The 19,778-nt window shown below is 43.9% G+C and overlaps 1 protein-coding gene across 9 annotated transcripts in view; it reads left to right on the forward strand.

The window, feature by feature from the left end:
• PPFIA3 (PPFI scaffold protein A3) overlaps nucleotides 1-19,778 on the forward strand; it is a 123,159-nt gene that overhangs the window by 82,551 nt on the left and 20,830 nt on the right. For 4 of the 9 annotated variants that reach the window (XM_077259706.1, XM_077259714.1, XM_077259708.1 and 1 more), the window contains 12 exons: nucleotides 1,173-1,320; nucleotides 4,613-4,833; nucleotides 4,943-5,165; nucleotides 5,644-5,801; nucleotides 10,554-10,711; nucleotides 11,469-11,562; nucleotides 14,598-14,679; nucleotides 16,372-16,572; nucleotides 16,666-16,728; nucleotides 17,050-17,076; nucleotides 17,692-17,867; nucleotides 18,044-18,141. In XM_077259706.1, coding sequence (XP_077115821.1) covers nucleotides 1,173-1,320; nucleotides 4,613-4,833; nucleotides 4,943-5,165; nucleotides 5,644-5,801; nucleotides 10,554-10,711; nucleotides 11,469-11,562; nucleotides 14,598-14,679; nucleotides 16,372-16,572; nucleotides 16,666-16,728; nucleotides 17,050-17,076; nucleotides 17,692-17,867; nucleotides 18,044-18,141 — 1,649 coding nt within the window. The remainder of the gene's footprint in view (nucleotides 1-1,172; nucleotides 1,321-4,612; nucleotides 4,834-4,942; nucleotides 5,166-5,643; nucleotides 5,802-10,553; nucleotides 10,712-11,468; nucleotides 11,563-14,597; nucleotides 14,680-16,371; nucleotides 16,573-16,665; nucleotides 16,729-17,049; nucleotides 17,077-17,691; nucleotides 17,868-18,043; nucleotides 18,142-19,778) is intronic. The other 5 variants (XM_077259712.1, XM_077259715.1, XM_077259710.1 and 2 more) reach the window with 4 other exon arrangements.

The raw sequence follows: 19,778 nt of genomic DNA on the forward strand, positions 1-19,778 counted from the left end.
TGGTATAATGTCCCCCATCCTGGTATAATGTCCCTCATCCTGTTATAATGTCACTCACTCTTATATAACGTCCCCCATCCTGGTATAACGTCCCCCATCCTGGTATAACGTCCCCCATCCTTGTATAATGTCCCCCATTCTGGAAAAAATGTCCCCCATCCTGGTATAACATCCCTCATCCTGGTATAACGTCCCCCAACCTGGTATAATGTCCCCCAACCTCGTATAACGTCCCCCATCCTGGTATAATGTCCCCCATCCTGGTATAACATTCCCCATCCTGGTATAACGTCCCCCATCCTGGTATAACGTCCCCCATCCTGGTATAACGTCTCCCATCTTGGTATAATGATCCCCATCCTGGTATAATGTCATTCTTTCTTATATAATGTACCTATCCTGGTATAATGTACCGATAGGTGGTATATATATATATACCTTGACTATGCCATAGATGTCTAAGATCGGAAAACCCCTTTAAGTGTATCCTCTCTTTGCTGCATCATGTCTTTTATATACCCTTCTATTTATTGCTGCACTCTATCTTTTCCCTTATACCACCGCACTCCACAAGTATCTGCTTCAGCTATGCATTTTGTAAGTGTGTACTCCACCAACGTTCAACGATAAAACAAATAAAATAAACTCGAGTTTGCTTGTCCGATTATGTGGCCAGTACGAGGGAGCGCAGATGTCGGAGTCTGTGGCCTGTGTGTTTTGGTGTCCATGTCTTTGATGTGTAACCACATGTTCTAGGCCTCCCGTCACCAAGCGGAGGACGTCACTAAAGGGGATCGGCACATGTTCCCCGGAATGCCCCGCATCCTTCCGTCTTCACTGTCAGCCGCTTCTTTCCGGCAGCTTCATGCTCAACACTCCATCAATTTCCAATTTCCAATTTTTGCAAAAATTTCCAATTGACCGATACGACAGTGTGAAGCTGCAGGAAAGGGGGCCCGAAATAGAAGCCCGAGAGGGGCTTCACTTCTCGTTTGTCGTCTTAATCACTGTGTAAATTCTACAGTTATGGACTGGTTGACGCATGTGCATCACGTTTTTGCATGTACCGTACATGTCCGTGAAGCGAGGACAGGAAAACAAAAAAGCCGCAATCTAGCGTCAATTGTTAGCAGTGCTCAATATTTAGCATTTTGTCGCCTTCCGTTTTCTAGGTCTCTCCCCGGCAGTGCCCTTGAATTGCGCTACTCCCAGGCACCGACTCTACCCATGGGCAGCCACATGGATCACTACAGCAGCACAGCCGTGATTAGGCGGCCCAAAAAGGGTCGTTGGGCCGCACTGAAAGATGATCCCACCAAGGTACTGTTTTTGAAAAAGTCCCCCCCATGGACATTCAGGATGTGCAAAAAATGTTGAGGGTCCACACAAGTGCTGAAATGTGTTTTCAGTGAATATAGACTTTGAGATAGGAGATGACAGTTGGTGCTCATAAGGTTCTATGGAGAACTGTGTCTCCGCCTCTAGCTCCTCCCACCTCCATAGAATGTTAAAAGCACCAACTGCCATCTCCTATCTCCGCAATGGGAAAATCTGTCGTCACCGAAGAAACATTTTACACATCAACTGAGAATGACAGATCAGTCCAGGAGGAGAAAGAAGCAGATTTCGCCTATAAAATATATTACGAAGCCACTTTTTATTTGCACTATGGATTTATGAAATAAAAATTGAAAAGACGGGCACTTTATACGTTCAGGACACTCTCTAGGCAAATGTCAAAAATGTAAAAAAAAAAATGTAAAACTGAATTTATATGCTTAGAATGCATTTAAAGGGAATTTGTCATCAGGTTTTTGCTATAATGTAGGGGCAGAGACTTTGATTCCAGGATGTGTCATTTGCTAAGCATTTTGTTGTAGTTTCAAAGCCATCAGTGTTTTATCTGCAGGAGATTATCACTGCAGGACTAGGAGTCACATGCCAAACAGTCCAGCTAATCTACATAACTCCACCTCCAGCACTGATTGGGAGCTTGTTGACAGTGTACACAGGAAGCTGCCAATCAGGAGTGTGGGCGGGGTTATACACAGCTTAGCATTGGAGCTCTGCTAGAGAGAAAACAGGGATTCTGTGAAAAGTACAAAAAGCAGCCTAGAAAGTGACACATCCCTGGAATCGGGGCCTCTGCCCCTACATCATGTTGCTCTCTGATTATTTAGCAAGAACCTGACCGATTCCCTTTTTAGAATTATTCCCTTCCCGTCTTATTCCCATGGGGAGCATCGTTCAGTGAACAGGTGATTGAAATTCCCATACAAATGACTGGGAATCCCGACCATCTCTTCACTGACACTCGCACCCATCAGGACCCCCATTAGTGAGACAGATGCAGCTTCTATCAGTGCGGGAAACAGAAATGCGGTTCATTCATCAACGCGTTTCGGAGGTTCGTCCCGATGAAGAAGTGTGATCCTTCGAAACGCGTTGACGAATAAACCGCATTTCTGTTTCCTGCTGCAGATTTTAACACGTTCTTCCCCAGGCTTACATGCAGTATGCATTATGGCGTAGATGCCATAAATATACCCCTAATGGTAAGAATGCATGGGGCCCATAGTCCTTCAGTGGCCTATTGACCTATTCCTCCCAACTCCTCATTCAGCGGGGAGAGAGGAGTAAGCGATTGTCAGACACCTCTCAGCAGAAAGGATGGGGCAGTGAATTCCAACATGCCCGATCCTTCCGTCCCCACCATCTGATATTACAGGAATTTCTGGGTGTTCTCCTTGATGTAAATCATTCTCTTTCTTTGTTTTCATGCCATTTCCCTGGACTCGCCCTCATGTAAGTATCCTTGCTCGTTGTGCCACGTATTTCTGCTGCAGAACAGGAAGAGTTAATCGCACCTTCATGGGGTAGTAGGCATTGATGTCCTGGTATATTGGGCACTATATACATGAATTCTTAGTATGGGCTGGATACAGATGAGATGAACCCCGAGGACAGGAAAGCGTCCGTCAGTGCTTACTCTTGGCCAGGAATCCACTCTCTTTAGTACTGCTCTCAATAAGGTGCATGGCTGACAGATGTATCCTGTCCCGTAGTTGGCCCCGGACCCTCCTCTGCTCAGAGGAAACGGCTGTGCAGCGGCCGCTCACTGGGGGGCCTTTATTTTCCCATAGGAAATAATATTAAATCTTTTCAAACGAATTGACTTAATTAGTCCGTACGTCGGTTACGAGTGCCGAGAGTTGCGTTAAAGGGATCTATATGACCCCTTTAATGCAACTCTCGGCACTCATAATTACTCCGTATGCCGGTTAAGTCAATAAACAGGTAAAATTAGAAAAATAAGGAACTTTGCAATTTACTTATTAAAAATTCCCTCCGTTCTAGCTTGGCGGCTACCTTTGCAGTCTGTCAGGAGCACAGTGCTTACAAGCAGTTTTGTGAAGAGCTTGTAAGTGCTGCTCAGAAGCTGGATATGACCAATATCAGGTCTGTAATGCTCCTGCCTCTGCTAGGAACGTGGGAGAGCGCACAGTTCAGGCCAAAGGTCTGAACTGGTCAATCATCAGGAGCGCACTGCTCCCTGGTGAATGGGAAGCCTGAGGCAGGGGAGCGGTGTGCTCCTCAAGACAGAGCGTGGGAATAAACCTTTTAATACGAAGGACTTTTATGGGGACTTTTTCATGAAATAATGTTACCTGCTGCCGCCACTAGGTGGAGCTCACTGCATACAGATTTGTATATAAGTTATTCAGGGGTTGTCACTTTGCACAGGCACTGAGCACTTCCAGCCCTTGCGGTACTGTGCAGCATCAGTTCATTGCCTTTTCCCACTACAATATGCAGAGTGGCCAACCCCTTTAAGTGAGTCATTGCAGAGCGATCACTGTAACACAGCGTCTGCAGGGCGCACTTCTGCACAGGAACAGGACCACTGCAAAAACGGCAGCAGCTAGAAGCAGTGGGATTAGCTACGGGGTCATAATTTTTTTTTTTTTTTTAAACTTAAGTACATGCATTTCGGTCTAAAAATCGCTTTTGCAATTGGATTTCATAAAACATTTTGCACCGTTTGGCTCTCGCAGGCCAACACATTGCACTTTAATGCGGTCTGTAATCATAAATCAACTAAGAGGAGCTCAGAAAAAGACAGATAAAAGAGATACAAACTATCCTGTCATTCAATATGGCTGAGCTCACTGACGTATTCTCAGTTAACTCCTTCTACGCCGAGCTTGTAGCAGGCACATGGTGCAAAAACTTTAATGAAACCCAATGGAAAAAATTATTTTGGGCCTCCAAAAACGTGTATTTAAGTAAAAGTAAAACTTTCCTGAAAGGTGGACAACCCCTTTAAAGAGATTTAAAGGGGTTGTCCTTAAAAAACGGAGGCTGCTGTAAATGTCTTTTATTGTACGTTGGCACTATTCTCCTTTAACATGCCTCTGAGATTAAAGCTGACCCGCGGGATGACGAATGGCTTCCTTTTCCTTCCCTCTCGTTTGATTTGCTGCTTCTGTCGTTCGTTCTTTCCAAGCGATTATTTTCCGCCCAGTAAAAACGCCATCCCTTCTTTTCGAGCCCAAGATCAGGCAGCTTTTCACGACCCGAATCGTTGTTAATTTAACCCTTTCCGCTGCAGATTCGAACGCTGGACGAGCAGGACTGGGAGCGGGCGCAGCAGGCCAACGTGCTGGCCAACGTGGCCCAAGCGTTTGAAGGCGACTTGGACGGCTCGGATGAAGACGACCGAGAGACCATCTTCAGCTCGGCGGACCTACTGTCTCCTAGCGGCCAGACAGATGTGCAGACGCTGGCGATCATGTTACAGGAGCAGCTGGAAGCCATCAACAAGGAGATCAAGTAAGCAGCGCCGTGCCGTTTCGCACCGCTCCGCGCCATTTCGCACCGTTACGCGCCGCATCCCCTCGTTCCTCTTATCTTTCCCGCTGACACGGCTTACTCTCTGCAGGTTAATACAAGAAGAGAAGGAGACCACCGAACTGCGAGCTGAGGAGATCGAGAGCCGGGTCACCAGTGGGACCCTTGATGGGTCCCTTGGACGTTATCGCTCTGCCAGTTCCATCCCAACATCCGTCACCACCTCTACACTGGCCAGTCCTTCTCCACCCAGCAGCGGGCACTCCACTCCACGTATCGCACCTCACAGCCCTGCCAGGGAGGGAGAGAAATTTGTGAGCACTTTTTTCTTTTTCTTTTTTTTTTAACCATACACATCACTAAAAATCTTTCATGGAATGATCGTGATCTCTTCTCGCCCCCAAATACCCCGAAATAATCAGATTTCCAATATCCCCAACCTCTTTCCAAATTACCACGAGTCAGTTCAGCACACTTTGCTTTTTGTAGCCTTTGTGTTGCATTGTCTGTTTCTTGCTGCAGAACGAGTTAACTGAGTATCCACCAGTGAGCTCGATCTTACAAATATTTATCTTTTTTTCTCTTATCTGTCTTTTTCTGAGCTCTTCTCACTTGATTTATGACCACAGACCATATTAAAGTTGAAAGTGCAGCCTGTAAAAAGCCAAAGGGTGCAAAATTTGTAATGAAACCCAAGTGCAAAAATGATTTTTAGGACCAAATACATGCAGTTAAGTGAGGGAAAAAAAATGTCCCTAATGATGGACAACCCCTTTAATTGTATATCTTTAGAATCACGTCCCTAAAGAAGACAGCCGAGATGAGAAAGCCTTGATGCAGTGTGAGACAACCCCACCCTTGACCCCTCGCGCTGTACGCCTGGAAAGAATGACCCAAGCTCTTGCGCTACAGGCCACCTCCTTGGAGGACGGCCGAGAATCCAGAGCAAGGTAAGGACTGGTTGGACTCTGTCTCGAATACTTCTTGTACATTTCTGCAGCTCGCAGCCTGCACAGACAGGCGCCGTATTTTCATCATCTGCAATCGACCCATATTTACTTTGTAGGACAATAGTTGGATAGGGGTTGTAGCTCCACAGTAGCTTTGGTGCCACAGGTTGGGGAATACTAATCCAAGGATTGCTAAATCCATTGACGTTATAGTGTAGGGTGTATGTTTGTTTTTCGTTTTTTTGCTTTCAAATTTTTGATGCATTGTCTATAGCTGGCGTACACTTCAATGGCGCTCTCCAGGCTGCTTTCAGTAGAATGTCTAGTGCCGACTAGATTCTCATCCGCTTCTCTAAATAGAAGATCTGGTGCCGACTAGATTCTCATCCGCTTCTCTAAATAGAAGATCTGGTGCCGACTAGATTCTTATTCACTTCTCTAAATAGAAGATCTGGTGCCGACTAGATTCTCATCCGCTTCTCTCAATAGAAGATCTGGTGCCGACTGGATTCTTATTCACTTCTCTAAATAGAAGATCTGGTGCTGACTAGAACCTAATTCGCTTCTCTCTATAGAAGATCTGGTGCCGACTAGATTCTTATTCACTTCTCTAAATAGAAGATCTGGTGCCGACTAGATTCTTATTCACTTCTCTAAATAGAAGATCTGGTGCTGACTAGAACCTAATTCGCTTCTCTCTATAGAAGATCTGGTGCCGACTAGATTCTTATTCACTTCTCTCAATAGAAGATCTGGTGCCATGTAGATTCTTATTCACTTCTCTTAATAGAAGATCTGGTGCCACCTAGATTCTTATTCACTTCTCTCAATAGAAGATCTGGTGCCATGTAGATTCTTATTCACTTCTCTAAATAGAAGTGTGTCGGTTCTAAACAAAAGTGGACCCTCTGGACCGTGACGACGAACCCCCCACCAGATGGACCACCCCCTATACAGGGAGAGTTAGGGGCAGGTCTGTGAGGGACTATCGCCACGGAAGCTGGAGGACCAGGATGGGAAAAGACCAGGGACTGGCGGGAGGGAAGGAGCACGGAATGGGAGGACACAGAAGATGAATGGAACAGGTAGATATGACGGGGAAAAAGGACTAAACAGGAACACTGAAGATACACAGAGACAGACGGAACCCTACAGGGACACAGGGACTGGTGGGATATAGCAGCGGCACAGGAACCAGATGGGAATTGCAGCGACCCAGGGACTAGCAAGGAATACTGAAGAGACCCAGGGACAGCGGGGTAAAGAAGGAACACTGCAACTGGCGAGGCAACTGCGGAAAGAACAAAGACAAGCCGAAGTCAGAGGATAGATAGCACAAAAGAGCACTGGGGGCCAAGAGCACTAGAAGCACAAGTGATCATAGGCACAGAGGGACTGCAGGAAGGGGTTTAAATACCTGATGCATTATGGTACTTCCGGGTACGAGTCCCCCTGGAGCATAGAGAGGACGATAAGGAGCGCCGACCAAAGGTTAGAACTGCGCACGCGCAGCTTTGAACCTAGCGTGCACGAGCAGCAGAGACCGGGAGCGAGCGCTGGAGAGAAGACGCTGAGGAAGGAGAGGAACGCCGAGACGCTGAAGACAGGTAAGTATGACCGGACGAGGAAGACGGCAGAGGCGGTGAGGAAGACGGCAGCGGCGGCATGACAAGAAGATCTGGTGCCAACTAGATTCTTATTCACTTCTCTAAATAGAAGATCTGGTGCCGACTAGATTCTCATCCGCTTCTCTCGATAGAAGATCTGGTGCCGACTAGATTCTCATCCGCTTCTCTCGATAGAAGATCTGGTGCCGACTAGATTCTCATCCGCTTCTCTCAATAGAAGATCTGGTGCCGACTAGATTCTTATTCACTTCTCTCAATAGAAGATCTGGTGCCGACTAGATTATTCGCTTCTCTCAATAGAAGATCTGGTACCGACTAGATTCTTATTCACTTCTCTAAATAGAAGATCTGGTGCCACCTAGATTCTTATTCACTTCTCTAAATAGAAGATCTGGTGCCACCTAGATTCTTATTCACTTCTCTAAATAGAAGATCTGGTGCCACCTAGATTCTTATTCACTTCTCTAAATAGAAGATCTGGTGCCACCTAGATTCTTATTCACTTCTCTAAATAGAAGATCTGGTGCCACCTAGATTCTTATTCACTTCTCTAAATAGAAGATCTGGTGCCACCTAGATTCTTATTCACTTCTCTAAATAGAAGATCTAGTGCCACCTACTGTATATTCTTATTCGCTTCTCTCAATGGAAGATCTGGTGCCGAATAGATTCTCATCCGCTTCTCTCAATAAAAGATCTGGTGCCGACTAGATTCTTATTCACTTCTCTCAATAGAAGATCTGGTGTCGACTAGATTCTTATTCGCTTCTCTAAATAGAAGATGTGGTGCCGACTAGATTCTCATCCGCTTCTCTCAATAAAAGATCTGGTGCCGACTAGATTCTTATTCGCTTCTCTAAATAGAAGATCTGGTGCAAACTAGATTCTTATTCGCTTCTTTAAATACAAGATCTAGTTTCTCTCAGTTGAAGATCCAATGCTGACAAGATTCTAATCTTATTAGTACAAGACATAGTTCCGAATAAATTCTCACCTGCTCCTCTCAGTAGAGGATCCAGTGCCAACTAAATTGTTATCTGCTTCCCTCAACAGAAAATCTAGTGTCGAGTAGATTCTCATGCACTTTTCTCAGTAGAAGATCTAGTGCCAACTAAATTCTCTTCTGATCTGCTTCTCTTAATAGATGATTTACTGCCGACTACATTCTCACCCACTGCTCTCAATGAAAGACTGAGATAAGCTGATGAGAATCTCGTCGGCACATGAATGCAGAAATTTGGCAGAATCTTGAATAACCCCTTTAAATAGCTGCACACTTATTTTGGCTGGGTATGCAAGTGTTCTGTATGGGGAAAGAGGAGTAAGGTGCATCAGACACCTCTGGCTATGGTCTATCTTTCTTGAGAACAAATGATCGAGCATGTTAAAATCCAACATGCCTAATCCTGTTTATTTCTGCTATTGCCCAACAAGTCATCCTACTTCCTGAATCTGCCTGATCATTCGGCAATCCAACCTCTGTTACATTATGCTTAAAGGGTTATTTCTGAGTCCGCTAATTATACCCACAGTATAGGGGATAATGTGCTGATTCCTGGGGTTCGATCGATGTGATCACTACCGATCCCAAGATTGGGGAGATAGTCTGACCTCAAGTGATCACTTCCGCGTCGGAAATAACTCTTTAATGCTGTGTGGCTAGGTAGATTTGCAGGTGACGATGGCAGATAATTTAGAAATCCACTTTATTAGGAGCTGCCCTGGCAGCCAGATTGTTTGTCACCCACTTTTTAGTATAGAATATAAAACTAAGAAATGATTTTTGCCATCATTTGTGACACTTGTCCGCTTCTTATGGTTGCGAAAGGGCTAAAAGGTGCACACATGGTTCAGTAGAGAAATGAAATGGGTTTATTGAGTGGCGAGGCCTGGAGCCACTGCACGTCCCTCGCTCCTCGTATTCATCATCCTCGCCCATGAAATGGTGACTTATCAGGCAGAAGTAAAGCTGTTTGTACAGTGGGTAACGTCATTATCATGGTTACTTGGGCACGGAGCAGCTTTTACAGCACAGTCTTGTGTTTTTCCTGCACAAAACATTTTAGTATAGGTTCTTAACCTTTTTACACGACCTGTAAATTGTCATAAATGTGGGTTGTTGTTTTTTTACCTGGTTTAAATGCCGCCGTTCTCCTGAATCCGGCGATGTTTTTCTTTTGTTTCTACGCCTTTCCATTCTGGAGATACGGCCTCCTTTTCCAAGTATAGAAATCTACTCGTGTTAGCCAAGTGGGCGTGTCGTTGATGTTACTGTGGGCATGTTCTTATGGACCATACCCCTTTGGCTCAAGATTTATATACAGTGAAAAAGGGCCATATCTCAGGAACAGAGAGGCGCAGGAAAAAAAGGAAAACATCGCCGGATTGAGGATAACAGCGACTTTCACACCAGGTAGCAAAATTATGTTTTATGGCAAGTGACCGGTTCTCTTTAAAGCTGCCCCTTTCATCATTAGAATGCTCTGCTTTGCTTAGCAGGAGACACACAGCAGGTCTGTTCACAGATGATGTCTGATACATCGATGATGTTTTAGCATAATTAAAATTTCTACAATTTTCCATGGCTTAATTTCAGCTCTTTAAATTTTTTTTAAGATCTCTGCTTGCTGTATTCTAATTAATAAAATGTCAATGTTTATGTATATAAAAATCTGATTCTGCTCTGGTGATGGACACACAGGTCACAGCACAGTCAGATTGCTCGCACCCATCACATGACTAGGGAAAAATTTGATATCTTGGATGTAGGGTTTGTATTGTGTCACAGCAAGCAGAGGTAGTGAGAAAATATTGAGGAATTGATATTGGAAAGTTGTAGTTGATCTAATTAGGTTGGTTTCACACGTCTGACAATTACAGCACAAATACGGACCACAAGGTCGGACCGGACCGGCCGCGAGTCTCTTGACCGGAAATCAGCAGCTTGATAAAAGCCCAGGTGGCCCACAGCCAGTCCAGACATGTCTGACAAATCTCCTGAACCCAGTAAATCCCCCACAGCAATATTAATTTGAAAGGATTCAATAAAGAAGAGGGTGAAGGCAAAAGACTGAGCGCTAGAAAGGATTATTTTTCAGCCATGCTGATTTTTTTCTTCTCGCAGCCTGGGCGCAGATGGCCTTGGAGGCACTAACAGCACCAGCCAGGACTCCCTGCATAAAGCTGCTAAAAAGAAAAGCATCAAGTCCTCAATTGGGCGTTTGTTCGGCAAGAAGGAGAAGGGACGTATGGGACAGATGGGACGAGATTCCTCATCTCTGGGTAAGGGTGTTGGGTTTCTTGCTATCCCATCAGCGTCCTATGGGGGCGTAGTTTCACGACTTTGCAGTGTGCTGCATTAGGCATCCATCATCACATTGACTTTGTGCTTCCTTTCACTGAGGGTCTTTACTGAGCTTGTTCTTTTAAGCTATGATATCCTCCCAACACGCATAAGTCGCCCATACACCCACCGGTTCGGCAGACAGCGATTCCTTCTGCCCCCCCCCATACACATGATCTTCATAGAGATAGGAGTACATTTCCGCCAGATACCCATGGCTTTTCTCCCGTGAAAACAAAGGATCGGACATGTTTAAATTCAACATGCCCAATCCTTGTTTCTAACAACACCATCTGCAAAAGCAGATCCCTCCCGATACACATCAGTTGCGACTTTGCACCTTAAGGGGGTTTGGGACACCGCTGTGCCTGTGATAGAAGCTAGGTGGCGCTCGTGTGTTTTTCTGAACTGGTCAGGGCGGGATATACCTCCATTTCCCATATTATTTAATACCCAGCAAAAATAGGACATATTTAGAGCGGAGTATGAAAATTACTCAGTTGATAGTAATAAATAAGCCCTCGGGGTGTAAAAGAGAGCAAAATCTCCCCCAAAAAGGGCTCATGTCCAATTTAGCCAGATGTGTACATGGGCAACATGCTGTCTTGACATCCCCGAATCCCACGTGGTTTTAGAGCAAGATGCCGCCTATTCCCCATCATTGTTAACAGTCTCCACCCTCGTTGACTTTTGCAGCTGGCACTCCCTCCGAAGAGACCTCGCCCGCTGATCCGATGGGCTTGTCCAAGCTGGCGGGACCTGTGGACAAAGACCGCAGAAACAAGAAGAAGTAAGTCATCTCTGCTCGTACTGTGAGATTACACCGTTCTGAGAAATGATACCGGTCGGTAATTAAAGTGGTATTCCCATCTCCAAGATCCTATCCCAATATATAGTAGGTGTAATAATAATAATATTATAATAAGATACCTACAATTAGAAATGTAGTATAGTTCTTCTGATTAGCTATGTCGCTTTCCCTTTGTGCTGGGCATTGCCGTAGCTGAGGTATCCATGGTCATGGCCACTCATATATTGACAGCTAGTTGTTAGTGGTCGTAATCATGGATACCTAAGCTGCTGCAATGCCCTGCACCTGGGGAATCAGAAGAACTATACTAGATTTCTAAGTGGAGGTATTTGCTAATACTATTATTATTATTACACCTACTACTTAGTGGGATAGGATCTTGGAGACAGGAATACCCAAGGGGTTTTTTGATGAAACATTATTCTTGTGCATTAGATAGGAGGGTCCCGCTGTTAAGGACTCTTCTCCATGCACCATCTGTTCCTAGAAGAGGTGCCGCCACTGTGACTAGTTACATAATGTGCATGTGATGCGTTGCTAAATTAAACTACTTTTTTTAATAACTGTTTTTTTGTTCTTTTTTATATAAAAAAAAATAATACATTGAAAAATAGAAAAAAATAATACATTGAAAAATAAAAAAAATAATACATAGAAAAAGAAAAAAATACATTGAAAAATAAAAAAATAATACATTGAAAAAAATTACATTGGAAAAAAATAATACATTGAAAATTTAAAAAAAATACATTGAAAAATAAAAAAATGCATTGAAAAATAAAAAAATAATACATTGAAAAAAAATGCATTGAAAAATAAAAAAATACATTGAAAAATAAAAAAAATAATACATTGAAAAAAATACATTGAAAAATAAAAAAAATACATTGAAAAATAAAAAAATAATACATTGAAAAATAAAAAATAAATAAATTTAAATCCTCTCCCCTTTTCCCCCTTTAAAATGTATTTAATCCATAACGTAAAGCAAAACAGAAATGCCCTAATTGCTGTTTTTAGTTGCCACACTTCTAAAAAATGCAATCAAAACATCATCTATACACCATGTTGCATAAAAAAAAAAAAAAAAAAAAAAAAATCATTAACTTGCCACACAAACAACAAGCCCTCAAACAGCTGCGTGGATAGAAAAATCTCAAAAAAAATATATGGGTTTCAGAAAATGGCAAAACAAATCAAATGTGATTATTTTATAATTTTATTTTTATTTTTTTAACAAATTTATGATTTTTTTTCACCACTATTTTAGTGTAGTGTCCCTGTAATCGCAGTGACCTGGAGAGTCATGATTCCAGCTCATATTTTTATCACTGCGAACGCTTTAAAGACAAAACCAAAAATAATGGCCGAATTGTGGGTTGTTTTTTTTCTGTTTTTTTTTTTTACATCATTTCACGGCATTTGGAATTTCTTTCCGATTTTCATTACGTTGTATGGTAAAAAGGAATGGGGTCAGAAAAATTAGAATTGGACGGAAAAATAAAATAGGTTTTATTTGGAAGAAGCGAAAAAAAAAAAAAGCAAAGACGCAAAAATTGAAAAAATTGCCTGGTCGTGCATTTTCCGTTGTGCCATTCCTCTGTTTTTCCTCCTTCAAACCCTGTATATTTTCTATCACCCCTATAGCGGAGCATCGCTCAGTCTGCAAACCCTGTATAGTTTCAATCACCCCTATTGCGGAGCATCAGTCAATCGGCAAACCCTGCATATTTTCTATCACCCCTATAGCAGAGCATCCCTCAATCTGCAAACCCTGTATATTTTCTATCACCCCTATAGCGGAGCATCACTCAATCAGCAAACCCTGTATATTTTCTATCACCCCTATAGCAGAGCCTCGCTCAATCGGCAAACCCTGTATATTTTCTATCATCCCTATAGCAGAGCCTCACTCAGTCCACAAACCCTGCATATTTTCTATCACACCTATAGCGGAGCATCGCTCAATCTGCAAACCCTGTATATTTTCTATCACACCTATAGCAGAGCCTCGCTCAATCTGCAAACCCTGTATATTTTCTATCCCCCCTATAGCGGAGCATCGCTCAATCAGCAAACCATGCATATTTTCTATCCCCCTATAGCGGAGCATCGCTCAATCTGCAAACTCTGCATATTTTCGATCACCCCTATAGCGGAGCGTCACTCCGTCTGCAAACCCTGCATATTTCCTATCATCCCTATTGCGGAGCGTCGCTCAGTCTGCAAACCTTGCAAATTTTCTATCACCCCTATAGCACAGCGCCACTCAGTCTGCAAACCCTGTATATTTTGTATAACCCCTATAGCGGAACGTCGCTCAGTTTTGGCTCTGTCTCCGGACTCCGTTGTTTTTCCCAGTTTATCTAGGTCTGTGTTCTATTTGTGGCACAGACACATTGGAGCAGAAAATCATGCAGTCTGAACAGGTGTAAATTGCGTCAGTGACTCACCGCTTGTCATCTGCCGAAATATCATCTTGTTTATACCTGCGGTCACAAATGTGTGTGAAATGCTAAGCGCTTTAAGTGCCGAGTGGATGATCACGAGTTGTACCGCGGCTATGTTAACGTCAGAAAAACCGTGGGTCGCTCAACAATCCAGCAAGTGGGAGTCCATTGTGCTTGGCTTTTATTAAAGACCCGTTGCCTCTGTCTGCCTTATTATATCTTGTATTCCCTGTAATATAACAATTCTGGAGCTTTTAAAAAAAATAAAAATAAATAAATAATGGGTTATTGAACGAGTTAACAGAGAATCTATCAGTGAGCTCCTTGGGATAAACTGAATATGGACAAGAAAGAACAGATGAAAAGTTGTAGAGTGAAATTGTGGGATCCTATCACCCAATTTTTAGGAGGGGAACAACATCTGGTCCACACTGGCGGCAAAAAGAGACCACAATATTGGGTTAGGCCTCTGTCTAGGTTCCACACCGTGCTGCTGTTCTCTCCTGACTGTAAACTGTATGACAGCAGGACCTTTTATTAAATGTTTGTGCTTTTTTTTTTCAGGCATGAGCTTCTAGAAGAGGCCTGTAGACAAGGACTTCCATTTGCTGCCTGGGATGGGCCCACTGTTGTTTCTTGGTTGGAGGTATAGTACCAAAGTTTATCCAGAGTATATGCCTTAAAGAGAATCTCCCCATCGTGGATTATTTTAGTCATTTTTTGTGCAAAATTAGATAAAATTAATTTTCTAATGTATCTTTATCCTGATCTGAACTTTATTTTTCTCATACAGAGCTCAGAATCTCTTGTATATAGATCTCATTCTTACTACCTGCAGCCACCAACAGGGGGCGTTATGAGGTTACTGCAGTTCAGAGTACAAAAGTATGCAGATATCTCCCTCTAGTGGTGACTGCAGGTAGCACGTTATCTATTTATATCTAAATCTATGCTGAGGATTTATACAAATATCTAAAAAATATTCTAGGAATAAAATAAACGTTGTTTGGTATTGCCACATCAGTAAAAGTCTGAACTATCAAAAAAAATTATCTAAACTCTGTAAATAAAAAATAAATCAAAATCTAGAATGTACTGTTTTTCGGTTACTGTATCTCCCACAAAAGCTGCATTAAAATAGCAATGAAATCATAGCACGTACCATTAAATGTTATCAACAAAAATGTCTACTGACCACTCAAAAATCAAGCCCTCAAACATCTCCATAGAAAATTGAAATCGATACATGTCTTAGAAAATGGATAAGCACAACGGTTTTTTACTTTTGTAAAAAAAAAAAAAATTTCCGCTTGATTCATGCTGTCCAATCCATGGGCAGCATGAATCCAAGCCTGTCTGCACTATTGCAGACGGGTATATATTTCTCTGAAATGTTCCATCGTTTCAGAAAGAATAGTTAGAAGAACCGGCCAGGACCATAACCAGAAAAAAACAGAAATCCAGCACTGCCCCTGGCCTGCTCTTCCAAGCGCTGCCCCTGGCCTGCTCTTCCAAGCGCTGCCCCTGGCCTGCTCTTCCAAGCGCTGCCCCTGGCCTGCTCTTCCAAGCGCTGCCCCTGGCCTGCTCTTCCAAGCGCTGCCCCTGGCCTTGTCTTCCAAGCGCTGCCCCTGGCCTGCTCTAACAAGCGCTGCCCCTGACCTGCTCTTCCAAGCGCTGCCCCTGGCCTTGTCTTCCAAGCGCTGCCCCTGGCCTGCTCTTCCCAGCGCTGCCCCTGGCCTGCTCTTCCCAGCGCTGCCCCTGGCCTGCTCTTCCCAGCGCTGCCCCTGGCCTGCTCTTCCCAGCGCTGCCCCTGGCCTGCTCTTCCCAGCGCTGCCCCTGGCCTGCTCTTCCCAGCGCTGCCCCTGGCCTGCTCTTCCCAGCGCTGCCCCTGGCCTGCTCTTCCCAGCGCTGCCCCTGGCCTGCTCTTCCAAGCGCTGCCCCTGGCCTGCTCTTCCAAGCGCTGCCCCTGGCCTTGTCTTCCAAGCGCTGCCCCTGGCCGTCTCTTCCCAACGCTGCCCCTGGCCTGCTCTTCCAAGCGCTGCCCATGGCCTTGTCTTCCAAGCGCTGCCCCTGGCCGTCTCTTCCTAGCGCTGCCCCTGGCCGTCTCTTCCCAGCGTTGCCCCTGGACTGCTCTTCCCAACGTTGCTAGAGATAATTGAAAGATCTCTCCCTGTATACTTGGGAGAGAACTGTCAGTCACCGGAAATGGCTCTGGGAGAAGCCAAAGATGGCGCCGGTCTTGTCTCATCTCCTACTATGCATTTTTATTGCACCCTGAAGTCCGTAAAAACAAATCTGAAAAACTCTCTAACCATTGATCATCCTCTTCCTTTCACAGCTGTGGGTTGGGATGCCAGCCTGGTACGTGGCCGCCTGTCGCGCCAATGTGAAGAGCGGAGCAATCATGGCTAACTTGTCCGATACAGAAATCCAGCGTGAGATTGGGATCAGCAACCCTCTCCACCGCCTGAAGCTGCGCCTCGCCATCCAGGAGATGGTCTCTCTTACGAGTCCCTCAGCACCGGCCACATCACGCACGGTGAGACCTCGTATCCTGAGTGCGGTACGCACTCGCGTGCATGCGTCTGATTAGTTCATTAACCCCCCTCACCCCTTACTCTTTTCCATCTAGTCAACAGGAAATGTGTGGATGACCCATGAAGAGATGGAGACGCTGACCGCTACTACTAAACCCGTGAGTAGTGTGAATTAATCACAGAGTCGTCTCTCTAAAATTGGGATGGGAGGGGGCCAAAATCACTTTTTTCCATCAAAGCTGAAAACAATGTTAGTGACGTCTTTTATGGAGCAGCATCGCTAATAAAGCTTGCCATCTTAGTCCCCATGGGACTGCGGTACTAACTGGCCGAGCATAGTGTCCTCAACGGCTGTATCACGATGCGTTGCGTTCCATTTTCTTTCCTATATGTCTGCTTTGTGTCTAACCTGTCGCTATTCTCACTGCTTCTATATCCTTTTATTTTATTTTTTTTTAACACTCTCGCCCCCTGGTCAGGAGACTAAGGAGATCAGTTGGGAGCAGGTAGGTGGATGTAGAAAAAAAAAAAGAAATGCATGTCACATTAATGCCGATCCTTTCCTTTTCCCCTCCGTTCCTATTAGGGTTCTCAGTCTGCAAGATCAAGCAGCTTTGTGTAATCATGACTACAGATTTTTAGATCTGGTCTGTGTAGGTTTCCTCTTACAGGCACTGTCCTTCAAGTGCAGCTGTTTGAGCTTTACCCACCCTCCCCAGGTCCAGCGCCCAGTGGTGACAGCTGCTCCTGACATCACATCGACAGCGCTGCAGCCAATGACCTCAGTAGGTTTGCCTAAGTTGGCAGTTCAAGTTATTGGTTGGAGCTCTGTCATCATGACATCAACGCTGCAGACAATAACAGAAGCAGAGACTGAGTGTTGGACCTGGGGAAGGTGAGAAAAGCCCCAATTTTTTGTATTATTATTATTATTTTTTTTACAAACTAAAGCCAGGGGAACTGGGTTATTACAAAACCAGAAAACTCCTTTAAAGCCTTTGTACACATTGGACAGCTTTCTTTATCGACTCCAGCCATACACAAAAAAGTCCTGCTCCATTAAAGAGTAATGGACATTTCATATGTACCACCCTGACGCATACTGATTCTTACGTCGACAGATCCTGGCATATGGAGACATGAATCACGAGTGGGTTGGTAATGACTGGCTTCCGAGTCTTGGTTTACCCCAATATCGTAGCTACTTCATGGAGTCCTTAGTCGATGCAAGGATGCTAGACCACCTGAACAAAAAGGAGCTTCGAGGACAACTCAAAATGGTAGATAGTTTCCATAGGTGGGTATAGTATTTTACTAACTTGTTTACTTGTCTCTTAGAAGACCCTATATCTCCAGGGGGTGGAGTTCTGAGCGGTGGGACCACCTCTACTATGTCCGGATATATGGCTCGCCCTGAAAACACATTTTAATCTAAACTCTACAAATGTTTTATTTTCTATTTGTGTTTTTTAGGGTTAGCCTTCATTACGGTATCATGTGCCTGAAGAGACTGAACTATGACCGTAAAGAACTGGAGAGGAGACGAGAGGAAAGCCAAAATCAACTTAAAGGTAAGAGAACAGGCTGTCAATGTAGGATAGTTTCCAAAACTATTTCAAATATTCTAAAAGTTTTGAAAAAAATATTGTCATATCTGGTGACCCCTTCAAGATGATGGCTCAGCATAGACCACAATACTAGAACCACGTGTTAACTGTTGGGGTATGATTGACCTGTTCTACAATGTAAGACTTTGTTGGATGTAATAACATTAGAGCCGGCCGCGCAATTGAGACAAGGAAATTTGCCATGTTTATGGGTAGCTAGGAAGTGTCGAATAGGCAGTTTTTTGGTGCCACCTATGGTCGGCTCATACTAAGTGTTCCTTGATGTTGTGGGGTCTCTTAGCGCACATACAGTAAGTGCTGCTGATTTAAAGGCTTTAGGGTCAGGGTAGGTTCTGTTGAGTATTGGCCAATGTTTAAGAATGATCCAGTGAATTTTAAGCATCAGGGGATGCTATGTGTGTACGAAAGGTACTCATTCAAGTTTGCTTGGTGGATTATGGGATGGTAGTGTGGTTCATGCGCTATCTTACCCATGTTTAAGGAGGTTGAAAGGATAGTCTATATCTTGGAATTTGTTTAACATGTCTTTGAGTGTAGAGGGGAGGATAGCTTGATCTGAGACAATTCTGGAGACTATGTGGAATTGTGATCTAGGGAGACTATTTTTAGTTAATCTGGGATGACAACTGTAGTAGTGTAGTAGATTATTACAATCTGTTTAGTGTAAAGGTCCTTGGCCCAGGAACTCTTCAGGGTTCTTCAGTACCAATGTGTCAAGAAAAGGTATTTTATGACGATCATGATTGACAGAGAACTTGGTCTGACGGTATTAAGTGTGGAGACAAAGGTGGTGAGTGTATAAAGTGTGCCATGCTATATTCGGAAGACGTCATCTATGTATCTGAACCAACATTTAGAAAACTGTAGGAAAAGTTCATTGGTGTAGACGTGTTGAACCTCAAATAAGTTCAAGTAGGCCGGGGTTATATTTGAGCCCATCGCTGTGCTACGTGTCTGGAAGTGATAATCGTCACCAAGCAGAAAGAAATTTTCATACAGGTTAATGGACAGAAGGTCAAGGCATAGTTGGTAGAATAGTTGTGTCTAGGTAGACATAATTTCACTGCCTGGGGTTTTTCCAAAATCCATCTGGTTCACGGCCAGCATTCACATCTACAAATTTTACGCTGCTGAAAAAATTGTGATAAAATTGTCATTTGTTAATTTGTCACAGAATTTGCTGCTGTGCATTTCTCTCTATGCATTATGAAGGGTGAAATCGACATGTCGCAGATTTATAAATTTTTTTTTTTTGGGCAGCATGTGGATGAGATTTGTTAAAATTGTATCCATTTTGCTACTACTGCAATAAGCTGTGGATTTTCCGCCCAAACATCTGTATAGAAAATCTACAGCATATCCACCTCGTGTACCCATCCCCTTTTACCAAAACTGGCCAAATTCTCATGTTGGACAACTTCATATATGGAGTCTATAAATTTCCCAAAATTGGTTGTCTTGTATCATTCATCCACTGTCGGACAAGCACTTCGGAATCTCTGTTTTCCGCCAGTAAAATAATAACACTTTTACTCACCTCACCTCCCGTGCAGGCGCCGTTCCAATGGTGTCGGCACTGG

This window comes from Ranitomeya variabilis, chromosome 4 (assembly GCF_051348905.1).
Source record: "Ranitomeya variabilis isolate aRanVar5 chromosome 4, aRanVar5.hap1, whole genome shotgun sequence".
Lineage (NCBI taxonomy): Eukaryota > Metazoa > Chordata > Amphibia > Anura > Dendrobatidae > Ranitomeya > Ranitomeya variabilis.